Here is an 18,324-nt window from a genome sequence, read left to right on the forward strand (position 1 = left end):
TGCTGACAGTGTCTTCCTGCAAGGCTCCCACTGGCTCAAGGAGTCAAAGTGCTGAATCTTTGGTTGGGACTGGCCACTCTTAGTATGGGTAGTAATGCCTTGGGTTGTGATACACAGTCCCGAGACTCAGGTTTAACAGACTAAGTAATTCAAGCACCTTAGGTACGGTACTTATCAGTCGTGGCAGTGGCGGGCGCCACCGTGGCCACCGTGCCACCCTAACACCCTAGGTACCTTAATTATTAACAAGCACGACAAGTCATCAGACCTGGGCGTCATTCCGAAGAGTGCATGTCATCCCGCGAGTCCTTGACAAAACTCTACTGCCAGTACAGAAGTGTTCGGTAGCCACGGCCCGCACTGGCAATAATCCACCAATAAGGCCTCGGGTCCCGGGCAGTTACCTATCAAGGTGGCACTTGCACCCAACTTTCAACTGTTGGCTTGTCACCTTTGCCCATTAACCTCACTGTCCTCGTCTCGATCGTTTGGTCTGTTCTCCCGATATCCCATGAAAGTAGAGTCTTCTCGTGCCTCAGTCATTGAATTTCATTCCAATCTGTGAGCCTCTACTGCCTTCCACCGTTCGGCTGCTCAACTCTCACTTGCACCATCTCTCGTTTCCCCATTCGACGCCTGAGCCTGCGCCCATCGCTTACCCATCCTTCCCCCACTCGAGCAGCCTGTCGTCTCGACTGGAGACACAGCTGCTTCAACAAGAGCCACCACGCCACCTCAACTCAAGAAGAGGAAGGCTGAGGAGTGCGTCACAGACGCGTCGAGCAATCATCCCACCAAAACACCCCGAACCACCACTCTCCAGGTCCAGGGCCCGACGACTCCCATCACCGAACAAGGCTCCCCATCCTTGCCCGCCATGGATTCAGAGGACGACTTCATGTCAGACCCTCCCAGCGGGGATGATCTTGATTTCGATGAAGGCACACAAGACAGTGAGCTAGGAAGTATTGGGGGCGGTACGTTTTATGCTGAGAAACTTTCATGGGCACCGGCCTTTCTAACTCGAATTCTCAGACTTTGATCAAGACCAAGATGGCGGCTTTGCTTACGAAAAGGACATCTTTACAAACCCTCAAAAACCCTACGAAGTCGAATACAAAATTCTCAGCCCTCCAGACATCCAGTCTCAGCAACAACGACAGTTTGAAGAAGTTTCGTCCATAATAGAACTCCCTGTTGAGCAGGTGGCCATACTGCTCCGCTTCATGCGTTGGAACAAGGAACGACTGATTGAATCTTACATGGACAATCAAGAAAAGGTGCTCGAATCGGCAGGTCTGGGATCCAGCTTTACAGAGTACCCCAAACCCAAGACGGTCAAAGGCTTCATATGTGATATATGCTACGAGGATGGCCCTTCGTTACTGACCTATGCAATGAAATGTGATCATCGCTTCTGTGTCGATTGCTACACTCACTACCTCACCCAAAAGGTCAAAGAGGAGGGAGAAGCAGCTAGAATCCAGTGTCCATTCGATGGCTGTCAGCGAATTGTGGATTCCAAGACATTGAAAGTTCTTGTCGATCGAGACGTGCAGGATCGTTATCAAGTCCTCCTCACCAGGACATATGTCGACGACAAAGACAACCTCAAATGGTGTCCCGCTCCGGATTGTGACTATGCCGTGGACTGCGCAGTTAAGAAGCGAGATCTTCACAGAGTCGTTCCCACCGTCCGTTGCTCAAACGACCACAGCTTCTGTTTCGGTTGCACATTGGCAGACCATCGACCTGCTCCCTGTGCGCTGGTGAAGAAATGGCTTAAGAAATGCGAAGACGATAGCGAAACATCCAATTGGATTTCGGCCAACACCAAGGAGTGCCCCAAGTGCAACTCCACAATCGAGAAGAACGGCGGTTGCAACCACATGACATGTCGGAAATGCAAGCATGAATTCTGCTGGATGTGTATGGGTCCGTGGTCCGAGCACGGCACCAGCTGGTACAACTGCAATCGATTCGAGGAAAAGTCCGGGGCCGATGCTCGTGACGCCCAGGCTCGATCACGTCACTCTCTAGAGCGATATCTTCATTACTACAATCGCTATGCAAATCATGAGCAATCTGCCAAATTGGACAAGGATCTGTGGTTGAAGACGGAAAAGAAGATGACTAGTCTGCAGTCACACACCAACATGTCCTGGATAGAAGTTCAGTTTCTGGATACAGCCTCGAAAGCACTTCAGGCCTGTCGGCAGACCCTGAAATGGACGTATGCATTCGCCTTCTACCTGCAACGAAACAACATGACGGAGATGTTTGAAGACAATCAGAAAGACCTCGAAATGGCTGTGGAGAATCTCAGTCAGATGTTTGAGCGGCCTGTCCAGGAGCTAGAAGTCCTGAAAGTGGACATTCTTGACAAGACCACCTACTGCAATCAGCGCCGGGAGATACTGCTGAGCGTAACGGCTGAAAGCCTCAAGAAAGGTATGTCTTGATGTTTTGCGTGCTTACTTTTGTACGAACAGATGCTGACCAGTGGTGCAGAGCAATGGAAGTTCAACGTTGATCTATGAAACAGACACGAGAGGTGTGACTTGGAACAAAGAGATTGGTGTTGATGTCATGATCCTTGACATTTTACGTTGAAGCGAGGCGTTTTCGTGCCGGGGAATCCCCGAGGATGTGCATTTTGATGAGCTCAAGCATCGCAGGAACATAGTGAGGCTCGGTGGCGCGACATGAACTTTGGGCATCTTGTCAACAGCAACCAGGGCGGTCCGGCTACCCATGCATTGAGTATACAGGTATTGTTGGGAGTTTCATGATGTGAATGAAGCATCGATGCTCGCAAGGTTGAGCGTCTTGTATCAGAGTGAACGCACAAAGGCGATGAGTGCGGTAGAGGTATTTTATGTTGAATTACTTTTCAGCCATATGCCACAAGCTTGCTGCGAGCCCTGGTCCTACCCCTTGTCCCAGTCAGCCTAGTATCCCCCAGGCTTCGATACTCAAGCCGAATGCCCGAGTGACGTCCGAGTGAGGCCCGAGCAACGAGGAACCAGCATTAGACGCTACAAATTTAAGTCAAAAGAGTAGAGCAGTGTATCCTAGAGGCCTGGACACAAATCACATGACTCCAGGGTCTGTTGAACCGCTGTCGCAACGCCAGTGAATTAAGGTGTCGAAATGATGCAAATGGTTCAAAACCTAGGATCATGGACTCTTTGGAAACAGAGTAATTTTATTCCAGGATACAAAAGTAGAAAACGTGGCGCTGGCTAAATCTTGACAAAAGTGATTCATTTCTTTGCGATGCGTTTTGTGTGATTGGTTGCGCTCCCTCGTATCAGAGTTCTGACTTGCTTTTCCAAACCATTTGAACGTCAATCCCATCAACTCTTGTTTCTTTCTTTTGGTAGATAAGACGCTTGTAAAAGTACTACTACGGAATTCAGAGGACCACGAACCGCGGAGGTGTAGAATCGGCCAGAGGTGGGGGCCTGTGGCAAGCATGGGAAGCCAGACCAAGAAAGGAGGAGAACCGCGAGAAATTGAAGCTAGCCCGCATCTGGAATAATGCAGCGAATATCGGAGGCTACTGTGAGCCAGCCGCGCCTGCCCCAGGACAACCGAACAAGTCAGAAACCTACCACTACCTAGAAGGCTCGTTAGTACCTTTAGTGCTACGTGTCTCTGAGCCGTTCGGTCGTATCGATGACCGATGGGATTTGACACTAATAACAGACATGATGTAGTGTTCTCGAAGGTATGAAAGTCACTCGTTTCGGAGCACAATCGAACGAACAGTCATGTTGGATTAGAATTCTGTGACAAAGAGATAGAATGTGACAAGACCGTTGGAACACCATACTACTTATCCGCGGAGAATAGCTTGCAGGCAAGAAGGTATCAACCAAAGCACAGCTTCAGGCGACCTACCTACCTAAGTAAAAGTGATTGAATTAGACGTTTGGGGCATTGATCTGGAAAAAAAAGAGTCCTGCCCCCAGAGAGTTAGGACCCTTACCTAATAGTCAATCTTGACCCCGAGAAAAATTGTTTGGCTTTCTTGGGGGGAGTAACATCCCTCGACCACCTTTTGGGCGGATCGCCCCTACACCCAAGACACCCAAACTCCATTATTCGGTGCATAGACTTTCCTCTGGATCTGGATCATATATTATTTGCCTCCATCACTTTCTGTCGCCGCACCTTGCTGCCATCTGTCTAGGTCTCTCACCTTCATCAACCTTCCATTCAATTGACTTTTCTCTACGTATTGGACAGCGAGGCTGCTGTATCTGGCACGGATTTCCTTCTCCCCAGGCATTGGTTCTTACCACTGTTTCCCCTCAGAAACCCTCCATCCACCCCAAAGACGAGTGCAATCTGGCGACTGCAGTCAAGTTCCCAGCGGCCTTGACCGCGGAGAACATGTCAGTGTCGAACGGCCCAACTACACTCCCGGATGACGATTTTGAGTAAGTTTACATCCATCTTGCAATGCCGTGTCCACTTGGTTGCGAAATTGTGAGGGAAATGCTGACTGTGGATAATTAGCTACGAAGCTCTACCGCCCAACTATGGACTATCCCACAACATGCTTGCCGGCGCATTTGCTGGAATCGCCGTATGAAAGCTCTCAACCTTGACAATTCTTGCACAAGATCAAGCCATTGACATTTTTTCTCTCTAGGAACACACGGTGATGTATCCTGTCGATTTGATGAAGGTGAGCACAACCCCCGATCATCCGCCGCACTTCCGTCAGGCCTGTTTGACTTGATTTGGCTGACGTATGTTTTTCTTCCAAACAGACACGCATGCAAATCATAAATCCTTCCGCCGGCGGCCTCTATACCGGATTATCCCACGCAGTCTCCACGATATATCGAATAGAAGGACTCCGAACGTTATGGAGAGGAATGACTAGTGTGATTGTTGGTGCAGGTATGGGAGCTGAGCCGACTCCACCGGAGAAAACAATGGCAGTTATGGAGGATGTGTTCTGATCGATTCCAGGTCCGGCTCATGCCGTCTATTTCGGCACTTATGAGGTTGTCAAAGACCTTGCTGGTGGTAACAAGGCGGATGGAAAACACCACCCATTGGCAGCCGGTATGTGGTCGTGTACCGATAGAGATCATGCCAGATGCTAATGAATTGCAGCAACGAGTGGAGCCTGCGCCACAATCGCGAGCGATGCTCTCATGAACCCTTTCGATGGTGCGCTCAATCTTCCATTTCCTTCCAGTCCGTTGGTGGTGTACTAATTTTCGCAGTGATCAAGCAACGAATGCAAGTTCATGGTTCTACCTATCGATCACTGGCCGACTGCGCGAGGACAGTGTTCCGCGCTGAAGGCCTCTCGGCGTTCTACGTCTCGTATCCAACCACATTATGCATGACTGTGCCCTTCACCGCAACACAATTCATGGCATACGAGTCTGTGTCTCAGATGATGAATCCTCGGAAAGAGTATGACCCCATCACACACTGCGTTGCCGGAGGCCTTGCGGGCGCCTTTGCTGCTGGAATCACCACTCCGCTCGACGTGATCAAGACACTATTACAGACACGAGGCTTAAGCCAACAGGACGAGATTCGTAACGTTCGGGGATTGTTTCATGCCGCAGCAATCATCAAGAAAGAATTTGGCTGGGTCGGTTTCATGAGAGGTTGGCGGCCTCGGATCATCACCACTATGCCTAGCACTGCAATTTGCTGGTAAGGCTTCAGCCGAAAAACATCGAGATCTGGGTGAGAAATGCTAAATTCCGGATAGGTCGTCGTACGAAATGGCCAAAGCCTACTTTAGGCGAACATTACGAGACGAGCACAATGCTTCAGTTGGAAAACTTTGAAACAGTAAACCGTCGAAGAGCAAGATACATGAGGTGGCCCGCCATTTTGGAACCGGGCGGAGTCTGTTGTCAACAATCAAATGCTCGTCAAAGCGATCGAGGTTGCTTGTTGCTCAGCCTTGATCAGTTCCATCTTGCAAACTGGACGGTTTGAGCAAAGGACTATATGCTCTAGGAGAGCAATGCCAGCGATTAAGTCTTTTAAGGACTCCACACGCTGCTATTCTGCGGATGTGTCGGCGGGCCTTTTTGCATGGCGAATGGGGCGTTTTCCCGCCTCGAACGGGACAAGAACTGTGTCTTCCATATTGGTGAAGACGGGTTTCATCGATGCTGGTCATGTTAATAGATGGCTTGCCATGTCCCTCTGGTGGAAAAGCCGGAGCTTCTTTTTTTCTGGATAACGCCTGTGTACATTTATCAAAAAGCAGGTCGGATTGGGTGCGGGTGAGCATCCACCGTGCGTGATAGATAGGTGGACAGCAATGTGGACGTAACAGGGTCGAGGCGGCCCCTTGGCCGACGGTCGGCGTTGGGTGCCTTGCGCCACCTATCGTATGTTGGCTGTCTGCCTAAAATATACCACGACAGTGGCGGTGTGGCTCCATACAATCGATGATAATGTGTTAATTATTGTACATTATTGTGACATTTTCGGCTATCTCGACTATTGCTCCATCGTTGTGGTTCTTATTGGTATTGAATCACGTGAACAGGTGCGACGACGCTCAAACCAGACGATGAATTGAAATAGTGCCGAACATTTATATGAAATGGACATCAATGCTGGGAAGATTCTTCTTGGCCTGGTGGTTCGAGATCGTCTCCCTCATAACCGGAGACCTCACGAGAGCGGCGGCCTTCGGGCTTGGGATGGCGTTCAATCATCAGTCGAAAGGTGTCCAAGTTGGACGGAGCAGAGGGGCAGCCGCGGTTCAAGTGAGTAAAAGTACAGGTACTTAGTGACGTAGCCCACGTAGGTGAAATACGTATAGCCATAGCCGTAGGGGTGCACTGGGGTGCCACTGCTACTCGTTGGTGTCAACTTTGGCGGACCAAAGTTGTTGCACTCTCCGTCCGAGCCCTGCGCTGATGTGGCCAACACTGTGTAGTCTTCTGTGACTGGTGGTTGCAGGTCCGCCATGCAAGTCTGCCTTCCCATCACTGCCATCGGCCAATCCACTTCACAACGAGGCTCAGACGATTCATTTGTACACCCCCAAGACCCACCGTTCGACAGTCGGTTGATCCAGATTCTCATCCTTGAACATCTGTCCTCCATCTTCCTTCCTGTTGACACGAGCATGTCACTGCTAGACCACAGAGAGCAACCATGATGCGGAGCAAGCCTTCGTCTTCCATGCAGAAGATCTACGATGAATCCTACTTGCACTGTTCTACAGCAGTCTTTTTCGAGGGCAAGGTATTTGATACCATCTAGTCCGCCTTCGATCTTGTTCAACATTACTGACATTCGTGGATCACAGGGCGACGAGCCAGAGGCTCTTCGATCTTGGAAAGCAGCCCTCGATGGAATCACCTACTTTAAAGCATATAAACTTCCTTTCAACTACACACCAAAGACCGAGACAGAGAAAGCCCTCTATGATTCGATCCGGCAGTTAGAGATGCAATGTAGAGAGCGAGTCGATTTGCTAGAGACTCTCAGGATCAGTCGACAGGATCTCCCGCCTGATGCCACCGAGGAGAAGAAAACTGATTCAGGAAGACGTCGACTGGGCAAGTCAAGAGGAGGTCTAGAAAATGCACATACGCCTGATAAGCCTGGCTCGGGCTTGTGGCTTGGTGATGAGACTGTCCCCCCGATGCAGATGTCAGAATTGCCTGCAGCGTCGCCTGCTTTGTCTTTGTCAAGCCGACCACCTCTCGTCGCTAGGTCGAGTGACAATTCGACCAAACGAACATACAACCCATCCCAGCCCCGCAGCCAATCGTCCCTCAGCCCCGCTCCCTCATTGCCCGTGCCGACGACCAAGATCTCCAGAAGTCCAAGTCCTGACACTGGGAGAAAGGGCATGAGAACGACACTGCGACCCGAGAGAAAGGGCTTCAGGAAATACCGATCCGCACCCAATACGAACAGAACAACCAATACTCTACAGGCGGCAAGTTTGGCGTGGGAGACACAGCCGCGACTGACTTCAGCGTCGAGTAGTCGACCGGAGTCCGATCCCTCGATAGAAGCCAGGCTGAGTGCGACGGCTGCTAGGCGCAGTATAGATCAAGACGCCGCTGCAAGAAATGAAGAGCGTCGGAAATCTGGACCCAGCGCCGCTGACGCCGCGTCACTGTATAGTTGGCGAGATGCGCCTTACGTGTCGTCCTCACGATCTTCGATGCAAAAGTCTATGGAGAGCATCCAGCTGACGGAAACAAAGAACAACATGACCGTGCCAAATCTGATAGACTTGGAGCCTGACGTGTCAGACCTTCCACCTCCAGTTCCTCCCCATGTCTTGGAACCAACCCCTCCACTACCAAGGATGGGGGCTAAGTCTCCAGTCCAAATTCCCAAGGCACCACAGATCTCGTACCGCAACGAGTATCCAACGCCACAATCTCGGGTCCCCCCAGCTCTTGCCAACAACATACTGAACAAGGCCTACCAGAAGAATGACAGAGCCGGTTCGAGTATTTCTCGCAAACCGGTAGCTAATTCAAGCGCTACCCTCGAAGTGAGGGGCCGATCATCTCCTTCTCGATCGCAAATCTCCGACAGCGAAGAAGAGGCAGCAAAAGTCACTGTCACCAAAGCGAAGCGGCCGAAGGCTGAGCGGACGGAGAGCACAAAAACGATCACGCCACCGTCTACTGATGCAGAATCAGCCGAGGACAGCCCAGAAGCGGCATCGGAGAAGAAAATGGCGAAGGTGCTGAAGGACTTGCCCAAAGGCCTCGACGCGAACGCGGCCAAGCAGATCCTCAATGAGATCGTGGTCAAAGGGGATGAGGTCCACTGGGATGATGTTGCCGGACTGGAGGGGGCAAAGAAGGCATTGAAAGAGGCCGTGGTGTATCCTTTCCTGCGTCCAGACCTGTTTATGGGACTGCGTGAACCGGCCCGAGGAATGTTGTTGTTTGGGCCTCCGGGGACGGGGAAGACGATGCTCGCAAGGGCAGTGGCTACGGAAAGTAAAAGCACTTTTTTCGCTATCAGTGCAAGCAGCTTGACAAGCAAATGGCACGGAGAGTCAGAAAAGTTGGTTAGGGCACTGTTTGCCCTGGCCAAGGCTCTGGCACCCAGCATCATTTTCGTGGACGAAATCGACTCGTTGTTGAGCGCGAGAAGTGGGTCAAGCGAGCATGAAGCATCCCGACGCAGCAAGACCGAGTTCTTGATACAATGGTCGGATCTGCAACGAGCCGCGGCTGGGAAGGACACGACGATTGGGGACGCCAGCCGGGTGCTCGTCCTGGCGGCAACGAATTGTCCATGGGACATCGACGAGGCTGCCAGACGACGATTTGTACGAAGACAATACATCCCTCTCCCGGAGATGGAGACGAGAGAGACACAGATCCGAACGCTACTTGGCCACCAGAAACATGACCTCAGTGAAGAAGACATTAAACGTCTTGTGGAGATGACAGAAGGTAAGTCTACTATGATGCAGGTTTTGGACGACAGGAGAAGGGACTAATATAGTGGCATGTAGGTTACTCGGGGTCAGACATAACGGCGTTGGCGAAGGACGCGGCCATGGGACCGCTACGGCATTTGGGCGAGGCGTTGTTGTATACTCCCATGGACCAGATCCGACCGATCTGCATGGAGGACTTTGAGGCCAGTCTTGAGAGCATCCGCCCGAGTGTGAGCAAGAAAGGTCTGGAAGAATTTGAACAGTGGGCGAGAGACTTTGGCGAAAGGGGAGGATGATTGAAAGCCCAAGGAATAATGTGTAACACAAAATCTTACTTGATTGATGAACGGATGGGCTGCATAGATTTGGGTATGGCCGTCTCTTTGAGATGCTGCAGGCTGGGTGGAGCGAATAATTGTCATCAGACGAAAGTCCTGGTTAAGGTCATGTACAGCAAGCGCCAGCACTGACGCGCTCGATGAGGATGGACTGGGATGGAAACACACGCTGAACGACATCATGGGCCCGACCAAGGAGCTCACGAATTGATGACCAGATATAATAAAAGCAAATAAGCCTTGTGAGCTTGTCTGTGTCGAAATGCTCTTCATCATGGGAATGACCAGGGTAATGGTAGACGTTGGGTTTGGAAGGCAGCCTGTGGTCAGAGTTACTTCGTAGTCATGTACTGTATTTCGGAGGTTATTATGGGGATCAAAAGCGTCATGTCGCGATCACTTGCAGTAGTGGTGTAGTTGTTTACAGGATCATGGGCACCTACTTCTGTTTGTTGAAAGCTGCCTAGATTTGCCCGGACTAGTCACGTGTGATTTACGTCATGCTGTACAACATCGATCAACAACACTAGCAGCAGATCAATAATGGGACGACGAGTGTGTTTAGCGGTGGGGGCCTTGGTTTTGAAAGGAAAAGTCAGCTTGAGCGCATACTCCGTAGATTCGATCCCAAAAACTGACAAAACGTCATCCTCTTCGATCAACAACATACGCAGTACGTATGTACGTACTCCGCATGCAGATTTTGTCAAAAACGGAGCTGCCGGGTGCCTTGTGGCCGTCGCGGCAGGCAGGTGACTGTCGCCTCCTACAGTTCTAGGTTCCTTGGACGGCCTTGGACAAGTCAAAAACGGATTGAGAGAAATGTGTGAGTTTGCATACGAATGCCTCCCGGGAAATTGATCAATGCATGGTGTGCGGCAGGGCTAACTGCGTTTGTCCTGGCGAGGAGTCAGACGCGTGCGTACCTGACGCTAGAGGCGTCACCCCTGGGACGTCGTTGGCGGGTGTGGCTGATGTCTTATCACAACTGACAGAACTGACAGGATTGCGAAGAGCTTCTGACCTTGGACCAACAAGTGGTTTGCTCAGGATCTACAGGCTACTAGTGTATGGAAAGACAAAACAAGGCAACGAGGACTTGGAGTTTACCTCTCTTGACTCAAAGATTGCCGTGAAATATACCTCGTCGCCATCAATGAGTGGTTTTTGTCACCATCGCCAAACGAGCATGATTGAAAAAAAGGTCGACCAACAACAACACTGGGCCCAAGATGGTGCCGAATCATTTTGGCAGGGGCAATCCAACATTCATGACACCTGCCTGTCTCCTTCTCTCTCACTCTTTCTCCATCTGATGTCTCACATTCCATCTCATGTTGTTGCAATGCTGCGATCTGCCACATCCTGGCTATGGCAGGATATCTTGTGGACTTTGTGATCCTCTCACAAATGATGATTATTGTCAATTATTGCTTGCACGAAACTGCGTTGGTTTCAACTGGCAAAGATGGTGGTGGACTGGTGGTTAGCCGCCAAGGTGAACAATCTTTAGAATGGAAGGCGAAATTGCTTCGACCCTTAGCGACCAACCCATCCGACCAATGAGCGATGCTTCCTCAGATTCCTTGCTTCCTTGCTTCCTCCCACGAGTCAGGCTCGCCCTGTTACTACTCCGTACTCACAACTCACAACCTGCCTCTCTCTCATCTATTGACTGCCTTTGCCAACCTCATCCTTCCCCATCAACACATTCCTCATGGTTGGGTTCCAACAACACCACGCTCTTTTGTAGCACCTCGTCATTCTTTGTTTCCTGCGCACCTTCATTCAGTCACTCTTTTGGTCCAGTTCACTCGTTCCACCACTCACCCAGTCAATCCTTACGCAACACAGACCTGCCGCTCTCTCACAACATTCGGTACGTTCAAGCCCCCATCGCTCTTGCCTCTCCTGCCTCATTCTACCACCGTCCTTCACCTCATCGTCGCAACATGCGGTGCCCGGCTCACCTGCACGACCATGTCCACGTTGTCCAAGCCACGGTTACTCTGGAAGCGGCCGTCATCGTCACGGTCCGTGCATTGTCCTCTGTCTCGACTCATGTCAACAAAGCCACCATGACACCCAATTCGATCGCGCCTCAACTCCCGTCCACGCGTGCATTGACCAGCACTGCATCCACTCCCAATCTCTTTATTTCCTTCTCTCCTACTCTTGACCACTTTGTCTCCCTGCCGACCTCGCTGGCCAATGCCCTCCTTCGACCTTGGTCCTTCGTTTGTCTTCAAGTCACTCGCTTTCCCTCCTTCTCCAGTCTTACCAGCAAGACTATCCTTTCTTTCTTCAGACCGCCGGACGGTGTCGTCGATGCAAACGCTCACTTCTCTCTTTCAACTTCACAGGTCTTTGTGCACTCTTAAGAGTCCACCTCACACGTTCTTTACAACTGTCTGAACCCGCCTAAACCAATCCATTCTCTCACAAGATGAAACCACTACCTTGGGCTCTCGCCTTGTGCGTTCATCTCGCTCTTGCAGTTCCACATGGTAGGTTCCAAAGCCACCGATCTCGTTATCCAAACTTACCACGTCAAGACCACCATCAGCATCGACACCCTGCTCGTGCCCTCGAGACCGCACATGTCATTCATACCGAAATCGTCACTGTAACCGCCTCGAACGCCGTCGTATGGGTCGATCAACATGGCAACGTTCTCTCGACCGATTTCCCCGGGTTTATCCCTACCTACCATCCCACGACCACGACGACTACTGCTCCATCCTCCTCCACAACCTCCGAGTCAACGACCTCGGAAACAATCGACGATGAACCTAGTTCGGTCATTGAAAGCTCCACCTGGCCCGAGCCGACCGAGACTTACACTTCAGATGAGCCTCCAGTCACCGATCTCGAGCCTTCCAGCGCTGAACCAACTTCTGCCGCTCCCACCACTACCAGCGTCCCCGGTGGCAATAAGGATGTTGGAAATATGGGTGGCCTTGGCGTGTGCTACGAGTTGATTGATGGCGCGGTCAAATGCAAATCTTCATCTGTCCTCAACTCGGAGTTTGCCTTCTTAAAGAGCCAGGGTTTCAGCAGAGTCCGCGTCTATGACATTGGCTGTCCTCTTGGCGACGTTGCTGCTGCCGCTTCTCAACAAGGCCTTTCTCTAATCGCTGGTCTCAACACAGTCGGTAATGTCGCTGGAGATCTCGCCAAGCTGGTCGGCATGTTGAGCAACTACTGGTCCGTCGTCGACACCATTGTGATCGGCAACGAAGTCGTGAATAACAATCCTGGCTTGGCCGGTGCCGTTGTTGCTGGTCTAAGCACGGCACGGTCAGTTCTCTCCGCTGCCGGCTTCAACGGACATATCGTCACAGTCGACACCTTCATCGCACACGCCGGCCACCCCGAACTCTGTGCTGCCTCAGATTATTGCGCTGTCAACGCTTACGCATTCTTTGACGCGAACACTGCTGCAGCAGACGCTGGCAACTTTGTCCTCAACACTGCCATCGGAATGGTCCAGAAAATTGCCAATGGAAAACAGATCGTCGTCACAGAATCAGGCTGGCCTTGGCAGGGCCAGTCCAATGGCAAAGCCATCCCATCAAGAGAGAACCAGCAAACCGCTATTGCCAGCCTTCGTGCTGCCTTTGCGGGCAGCTCTATCCCGCTGTTCCTCTTCCAGGCCTACGATGCAAGCTACAAGGCCCCTGGCCACCTAGGTGTCGAGCCATATTTCGGCATCTATGGCAGTTAGGCCATGAATCATTTCAACCGGATTCCAATCAAATCTAGCAATCATGTTACCATGTGTTGTCTTCATCAAACAGAAAATGCCGGCAGTTTTCCCATCATTCGGCTTCTTTATGCCTGTCTCGATGCCTCTTGAATCAAGTCACGACAAACCATCTGTTCATTCGATAACCATTGGAATCCTTTCCTCAAAGTTATACATGCATAGCGTCGGCGTCACATCAAACACCACCTTATACATCTAGGGTTCCCTCATCCTACGTTCCATCCATCACTTGGTACTTTTTTCTCATTTCCAAGTATTTCACCTCCTGCCATGTCCGTTGTTAGGTCGGCGTCCCTAACTTTATCAATATCGCCGACTGGACTGATGCATTGAGAAGCAAAGGATCACCTTGTTGTCGAATCATTCTCGCCGTCACTTTCCCGAGCTCGATCTTCACCAGTGAACGAGGAAGCCATCAAACACAAGAGCTAATTTCGGAAACGAGTCGGCACTGTGAACTTATCTTGTTCGTTGGTCTGCATTTGAGCAAATCTCCCGCTGCCTGCTTGAACTGGATTCTGCCGTCAGTCTCGTTTATTCATTTAAGCACCTAGCACGCCCGATGACAAGGTACATACGAAGGGGTCAAGGGCAGGCAGGTTGGCGGGAGATCTTGGGGCACCCCAGTCGTAGAAATGGATCACAGCGAGAAAAAAGGATAGGAGGATATTGGATTCGTATCATTAAGCACCGAACCAGAGAAGACCTTTTGATGACGTTTCTGTCATTTATGGCATGAAAACACGTCGGGGTTGACAGGCAGGGTCTGTGAACCATTTGTGTCGAGCATGGATCGTATCGCTCGACCGGCATGACTACTTAATGCACCCGATTCCAATATCTTGTTCATTCCCATTTCCCATTTCCTGCTCCAGCTCTAGACCCAATTCCGACTCTTAGCCTTGACTTACGGCTGTAAATAAGGCAGGCAATCCACCTCTAGGCTAATCCGAGTGTCTGTTCACTGTGGCCGCGCTGGATGAATCCAAAAAAGCGAACGAATATATGATGCAGAGAGAGGTATCCATAGCGCCTAGTTCCTTAAATAGCAGCAATGTGTCCCTCAGAAAAGGAGCCAAATGGAAATCATACATGGTATCATGTCATATTGTTGGAATATCGATACATCAATCAAGACATCTGATCCGACTAGCGAGTTAGGAAAGCTCAAGTCCCGAGTCAAGATTGGTTCAGGAGTCGTTCTCAACCTCAGCCTCGATCTCGTCATCCGTTAGGAACGGGCTACGCTCGAGGGCGTATTGCGGACCTGGCACCCCGCGTGACGGTTCTTGGCCTGGAGGAGTGAGAACCACCCTGGGCTTCGACGGTAACGCCGCTGGCTCTACCTGCGGTGTGGTCGAGGTTTCTGCGCCTGCTCTCTGGCTCAACATTTTACTCGCCGACAAGGATCGTGATGTCGGTGGTCTCGTCAGTGGCAGCGGTGGAGGGATCGGACTTGGTTGTCGTTCCGGTTGAGTGTGGACTGCATCATGGAACTGTTGCGGAGCCTCGTCTTCTTCTACAATGGACCCGGTCTTGTGCAGCGATCCCTTGAGCGACGCAGCATCATGAAACGGCTCGTTGTTCTTTGCCTTCTGGTTGAGCTCGTCGGGAAGTTGTCCCTCCGACGGCACTTTCTCTTCACCGAGTTCCACCTGATCCATCGCTTCTGTAACCTCTTCAACTGCCCTAGCTTGCGCCTGAGACAAAGCTTCAGATACGCTTGACGTGCTGTGACGTCCCTCGGGGGATAGGGATTCTGAATTCTCCTGCACCTTGCGAAGAGGCGAGAAGGGCGAGGGAGCCGGAATCTTGTGGCCGGATGTGGTAGTTGTGATGATGGATGGAAGAGAGGGGTTGAACCTTCCGGGTTCTCGAGCGCCTGGGCCTTCGTCTTCATTTTTGCCTTTGCCACGCCAACGTCGCGCCTTGGGGGTGGGAGGCGGTTTTTTGAAGTGAGGTCTTATATGGTGGTGGTGGTGGCTCCCGCGGGGCGCAGGCAGTTCTGGAGGTGTGCTTCCCTTGTTGGCTACCTTGTTGACGGGATCTTCTGGCGATCGAACAGCATCCTCTTCATGTTGTTGCACGATAGTAGGAAGTTCATGTTGGGGTGGGGTTTCGACCGTGTTTAAACTGTCGACTTGGATAGCTTCGATGTTACCTTCTGGCTCTGCATTTTCGGCCGGCGGAGGCGGGTGGTCTCCCATCTGTGATTCAGCCCTCGTCCGCAACCAGCCTGATCGTCTGGCTTGAGGGAGTGGAGGTCGTTCTTTCTTCTCGTGCATTATAGCGGCACGAAGATTCTGCTTCAAGGCGGGATTTCGGCTCGGAGTGATGACGCCTGGCTTTTCTTTTTGTGCAGCAACTTCCATCATACTTAGACTTGAATGTCGAGCGCCTTCTAGCTGTGGGGTCAAGTACTGGCCTATGGTGAGAGTGGAGCCCTTTGATGAGATTCGTTTTCTCAATTTGCGAGGAGCAGGCAACGCTGGTGGGATAGACTTTGTCGGTGATGTGGGAGAAACTGGATTAGAAGCGTTTTCACTGGTTGGACTTTCAGTCTGTTCGATCTGCTCTCCTTCAGGCTCAAAGAGCCACGTGACTCCCTGGCATCGTTTCACCAAACGTTTGGTAGTCTCGTCGACGGCATCGAAGTGGCCCCAGGAATGTACGCCTTCTTGATCGGGGACAGTACCGTTCAAGTGTCCGCCAGACAGCACAATCAATAGCTTTCTAAGCTCGTCTCGCTTGTAATGCGGCGGGTGTTGGAGCTGTGTGTGTTCGAGAAGTGGGTACAACACACGAAGATAAGTGTGTCGCAAAGAGGAGGCCTCCTCTGGCAAGTCCAAAAGGTTTCGGATTAGTATATCAACCAATACATGGACATCATTCGTATAGAAGTACTCGTAAGTGGAAGGAGTGGTGAAAAGTAGATACAGAAGTTTCAGTGTGAGTAGTTGCAAAGATGTCTCATCTGATATTCAAAGTCAGCGAATGGGAGGATCTGGAGTCGGAAATGGCATGCCTTCGCGGTTTAACAGTAAGATGATGTTCTCGCCAAAAGTCTTATAGGCGCTTCCATATGCTGACAAGACTTTGATGACTTTATTCGTCAATGGAACGCCGGTTTGGTCACTCGAGGGGCCATGTGCAGCCACCATGAATTGTTCGTTAAGTACAAGCTAGTGGGCGGTCAGAAGGGAAACCCAAGGAGGGATGCAACCAAAGGTGCTCACCAGGACGCGAATGGTGGGATAATGATAGGGGTCGTTAACGTCGTCAGAGACTTGTTCGATGATCTCAAACAGCATCTTGATAAAGTCGTCGCTGATATGGGCTTGAAGGACACCAAAAGTCAACCATGGTCACGATGATCCAAAGGATGGCGGGGAGGAGACGGCGGCATACCCAAATCGCTTGGCTTGATTTTCTGAATGCGCGACATCTCATACAACAGCTCCATGAGAAGGCGATGGATATCTTCATGGCCATATCGTCTGGGGCTTAGGATCAAGTCCACAAGTCGGCAAAAAGCGCCCTGTTCATTGAGCAGCTCGTATGTGCGATCGTGGGAACGTGCATCGGCGATGAGGAAGGTGGTGGCGATAAGGATGACATGTGGCTCATCGTCCTAGCATAACATTCCGCGTGAGACTCATGTGCAGAATGGCCGAGTGGGCCCAGGAGCCGGAAGAATCTCACCTCAAGCAGGCATTGAACGAATTGACGACGGATATAGTCGGCATGTGTACTGAACAAGGACGAATCCTGTAACCACAAAGCGCATCGACCCAGGTCGTTGTCCGTCTGCAGGAATTGATCTGTGGTTGAGTCTTAGTCTGGAAGTCTTGTCTTGCTGTTCAACGGAGAAATGGACGTACCGCGACATTCGTGGATAAGGTTCAGGTAGGATCGCAAGACGTCGTCGATATCGCTATGGGTGTGACATTCTTGGGAGAGAGCCTTGTCAAGAGCTAGAAGAGCAGGCAAGGGCCAGTGGTCAGCGGGAGGGTACACGAGCATATGGGGCGTATTCGAAGGTTCTTACCACCCCAGAACTGGTCCTCGTGTTCAAAGTCATGGGTAGGCTCGGGTTCCATTCTCTGGACAGCTTCATGTCGTCGCGGAAAGAGCGCGGTGTCTCATAGGGAGGAGGATCACTCCGGAGCAAAGAGGTGGGATTTCTGGGCGGTAGACAACTGGAGAGCGCATGTGTATGGGGACGTGGAGGATGGTGATTGTCGAAACCAAGTCAACAAGCGACGGGAGGTTTGGAGAAATCATGGATGATGGGAAGTAGTTGGTTTCTTGAGGTGGCGGAGACCATGGCTTCGAGTGGGAAGGGAAAGTGGAGAGATGGAGAGATGGAGCCATGGCAATGCCGATTACTCCTTCTCTTACGTGGTGGAGGGAGTGAGGAAGGTGGAGGGATGAGCCTGTGGGAGGCGTGGGAGGACAGTTCCGGGCGATGAGCAAACTGTGTGGTTAGCCCGAGGGGCCTAACAACCCTGGTGACCGCCCATCAAGCACGCGCCTGGGGGGCAGTGAGTGACAGACGTTTGCAGGTGGTTTGGGGCCAAGGGGCTCTCGGGCTTGAAAGATCAGCCTAATCCAAGCCTAAAGGTCGTTAGCGGCGGCAGTGTGTCAAGTTGACCCGCGATGGCAGACGATGACGTGTGGCTGCAGTTGTTCAAAGCATGGGTTAGATGCAAGCAGTTCCAGTACTTCCATGGGTTTGAGTATAGAAGAAGGCATATACTGTAGGTAGTGGGCATACTCCTATG

At 51.3% G+C, this 18,324-nt stretch overlaps 5 protein-coding genes across 7 annotated transcripts; 4 read left to right on the forward strand and 1 right to left on the reverse strand.

Annotated features, from left to right (window-relative positions):
• The first annotated feature begins 458 nt into the window (after positions 1-458).
• On the forward strand, positions 459-2,902 carry PV10_00148 (uncharacterized protein). The gene is made up of 3 exons (XM_016364188.1): positions 459-977; positions 1,036-2,451; positions 2,512-2,902. The coding sequence occupies exons 1-3, from the start codon at positions 878-880 to the stop codon at positions 2,538-2,540; spliced, it is 1,545 nt and encodes a 514-aa protein (XP_016227837.1). The 5' UTR covers positions 459-877; the 3' UTR covers positions 2,541-2,902.
• Positions 2,903-4,150: 1,248 nt separating this feature from the next.
• Positions 4,151-6,474, forward strand: PV10_00149. 2 transcript variants are annotated; one of them, XM_016364189.1, is made up of 8 exons: positions 4,151-4,448; positions 4,528-4,597; positions 4,664-4,699; positions 4,785-4,917; positions 4,990-5,085; positions 5,137-5,193; positions 5,250-5,694; positions 5,753-6,474. In XM_016364189.1, exons 1-8 carry the CDS (start codon positions 4,402-4,404, stop codon positions 5,829-5,831), a joined length of 963 nt encoding a protein of 320 aa, XP_016227838.1. In that variant the 5' UTR covers positions 4,151-4,401; the 3' UTR covers positions 5,832-6,474. The 2 variants fall into 2 exon arrangements, with proteins under 2 accessions (XP_016227838.1, XP_016227839.1); XM_016364190.1 differs by having other exon boundaries at positions 4,528-4,699.
• Positions 6,475-6,910: 436 nt separating this feature from the next.
• Positions 6,911-10,077, forward strand: PV10_00150 (uncharacterized protein). Its single transcript, XM_016364191.1, has 3 exons — positions 6,911-7,254; positions 7,319-9,446; positions 9,509-10,077. The coding sequence occupies exons 1-3, from the start codon at positions 7,165-7,167 to the stop codon at positions 9,727-9,729; spliced, it is 2,439 nt and encodes an 812-aa protein (XP_016227840.1). The 5' UTR covers positions 6,911-7,164; the 3' UTR covers positions 9,730-10,077.
• A 978-nt stretch (positions 10,078-11,055) lies between these two features.
• PV10_00151 lies at positions 11,056-15,528 on the forward strand. 2 transcript variants are annotated; one of them, XM_016364193.1, is made up of 3 exons: positions 11,056-11,650; positions 12,135-12,278; positions 12,327-15,528. In XM_016364193.1, exons 2-3 carry the CDS (start codon positions 12,218-12,220, stop codon positions 13,496-13,498), a joined length of 1,233 nt encoding a protein of 410 aa, XP_016227842.1. In that variant the 5' UTR covers positions 11,056-11,650; positions 12,135-12,217; the 3' UTR covers positions 13,499-15,528. The 2 variants fall into 2 exon arrangements, with proteins under 2 accessions (XP_016227842.1, XP_016227841.1); XM_016364192.1 differs by having other exon boundaries at positions 11,056-12,278.
• Positions 14,229-17,889, reverse strand: PV10_00152 (uncharacterized protein). The gene is made up of 7 exons (XM_016364194.1): positions 17,589-17,889; positions 17,422-17,514; positions 17,243-17,361; positions 16,949-17,171; positions 16,777-16,877; positions 16,566-16,722; positions 14,229-16,514 (listed from the first exon to the last, which is right to left on the reverse strand). The coding sequence occupies exons 1-7, from the start codon at positions 17,638-17,640 to the stop codon at positions 14,731-14,733; spliced, it is 2,529 nt and encodes an 842-aa protein (XP_016227843.1). The 5' UTR covers positions 17,641-17,889; the 3' UTR covers positions 14,229-14,730.
• Between the last annotated feature and the right edge of the window lie 435 nt (positions 17,890-18,324).

This window comes from Exophiala mesophila, assembly GCF_000836275.1.
Source record: "Exophiala mesophila strain CBS 40295 unplaced genomic scaffold supercont1.1, whole genome shotgun sequence".
Lineage (NCBI taxonomy): Eukaryota > Fungi > Ascomycota > Eurotiomycetes > Chaetothyriales > Herpotrichiellaceae > Exophiala > Exophiala mesophila.

What these genes read in the sequence shown, in the direction of transcription:
- PV10_00149 (XM_016364189.1), top strand. Translation starts at nt 4,402, where the DNA reads ATGTCAGTGTCGAACGGCCCAACTACACTCCCGGATGACGATTTTGA. An exon ending in GCGCATTTGCTGGAATCGCC is followed by an intron (nt 4,598 to 4,663) that starts GTATGAAAGCTC and finishes TTTTCTCTCTAG; the next exon opens with GAACACACGGTGATGTATCC. An exon ending in TCTCATGAACCCTTTCGATG is followed by an intron (nt 5,194 to 5,249) that starts GTGCGCTCAATC and finishes TAATTTTCGCAG; the next exon opens with TGATCAAGCAACGAATGCAA.
- PV10_00152 (XM_016364194.1), bottom strand. Translation starts at nt 17,640, where the DNA reads ATGGAACCCGAGCCTACCCATGACTTTGAACACGAGGACCAGTTCTGG. An exon ending in AATCAAGCCAAGCGATTTGG is followed by an intron (nt 16,878 to 16,948) that starts GTATGCCGCCGT and finishes GTGTCCTTCAAG; the next exon opens with CCCATATCAGCGACGACTTT. An exon ending in ATCCCACCATTCGCGTCCTG is followed by an intron (nt 16,723 to 16,776) that starts GTGAGCACCTTT and finishes ACCGCCCACTAG; the next exon opens with CTTGTACTTAACGAACAATT.
- PV10_00150 (XM_016364191.1), top strand. Translation starts at nt 7,165, where the DNA reads ATGATGCGGAGCAAGCCTTCGTCTTCCATGCAGAAGATCTACGATGAA. An exon ending in CAGTCTTTTTCGAGGGCAAG is followed by an intron (nt 7,255 to 7,318) that starts GTATTTGATACC and finishes CGTGGATCACAG; the next exon opens with GGCGACGAGCCAGAGGCTCT. An exon ending in TCTTGTGGAGATGACAGAAG is followed by an intron (nt 9,447 to 9,508) that starts GTAAGTCTACTA and finishes AGTGGCATGTAG; the next exon opens with GTTACTCGGGGTCAGACATA.
- PV10_00151 (XM_016364192.1), top strand. Translation starts at nt 12,218, where the DNA reads ATGAAACCACTACCTTGGGCTCTCGCCTTGTGCGTTCATCTCGCTCTT. An exon ending in CGCTCTTGCAGTTCCACATG is followed by an intron (nt 12,279 to 12,326) that starts GTAGGTTCCAAA and finishes TACCACGTCAAG; the next exon opens with ACCACCATCAGCATCGACAC.
- PV10_00148 (XM_016364188.1), top strand. Translation starts at nt 878, where the DNA reads ATGGATTCAGAGGACGACTTCATGTCAGACCCTCCCAGCGGGGATGAT. An exon ending in GCTAGGAAGTATTGGGGGCG is followed by an intron (nt 978 to 1,035) that starts GTACGTTTTATG and finishes TCGAATTCTCAG; the next exon opens with ACTTTGATCAAGACCAAGAT. An exon ending in GGCTGAAAGCCTCAAGAAAG is followed by an intron (nt 2,452 to 2,511) that starts GTATGTCTTGAT and finishes CCAGTGGTGCAG; the next exon opens with AGCAATGGAAGTTCAACGTT.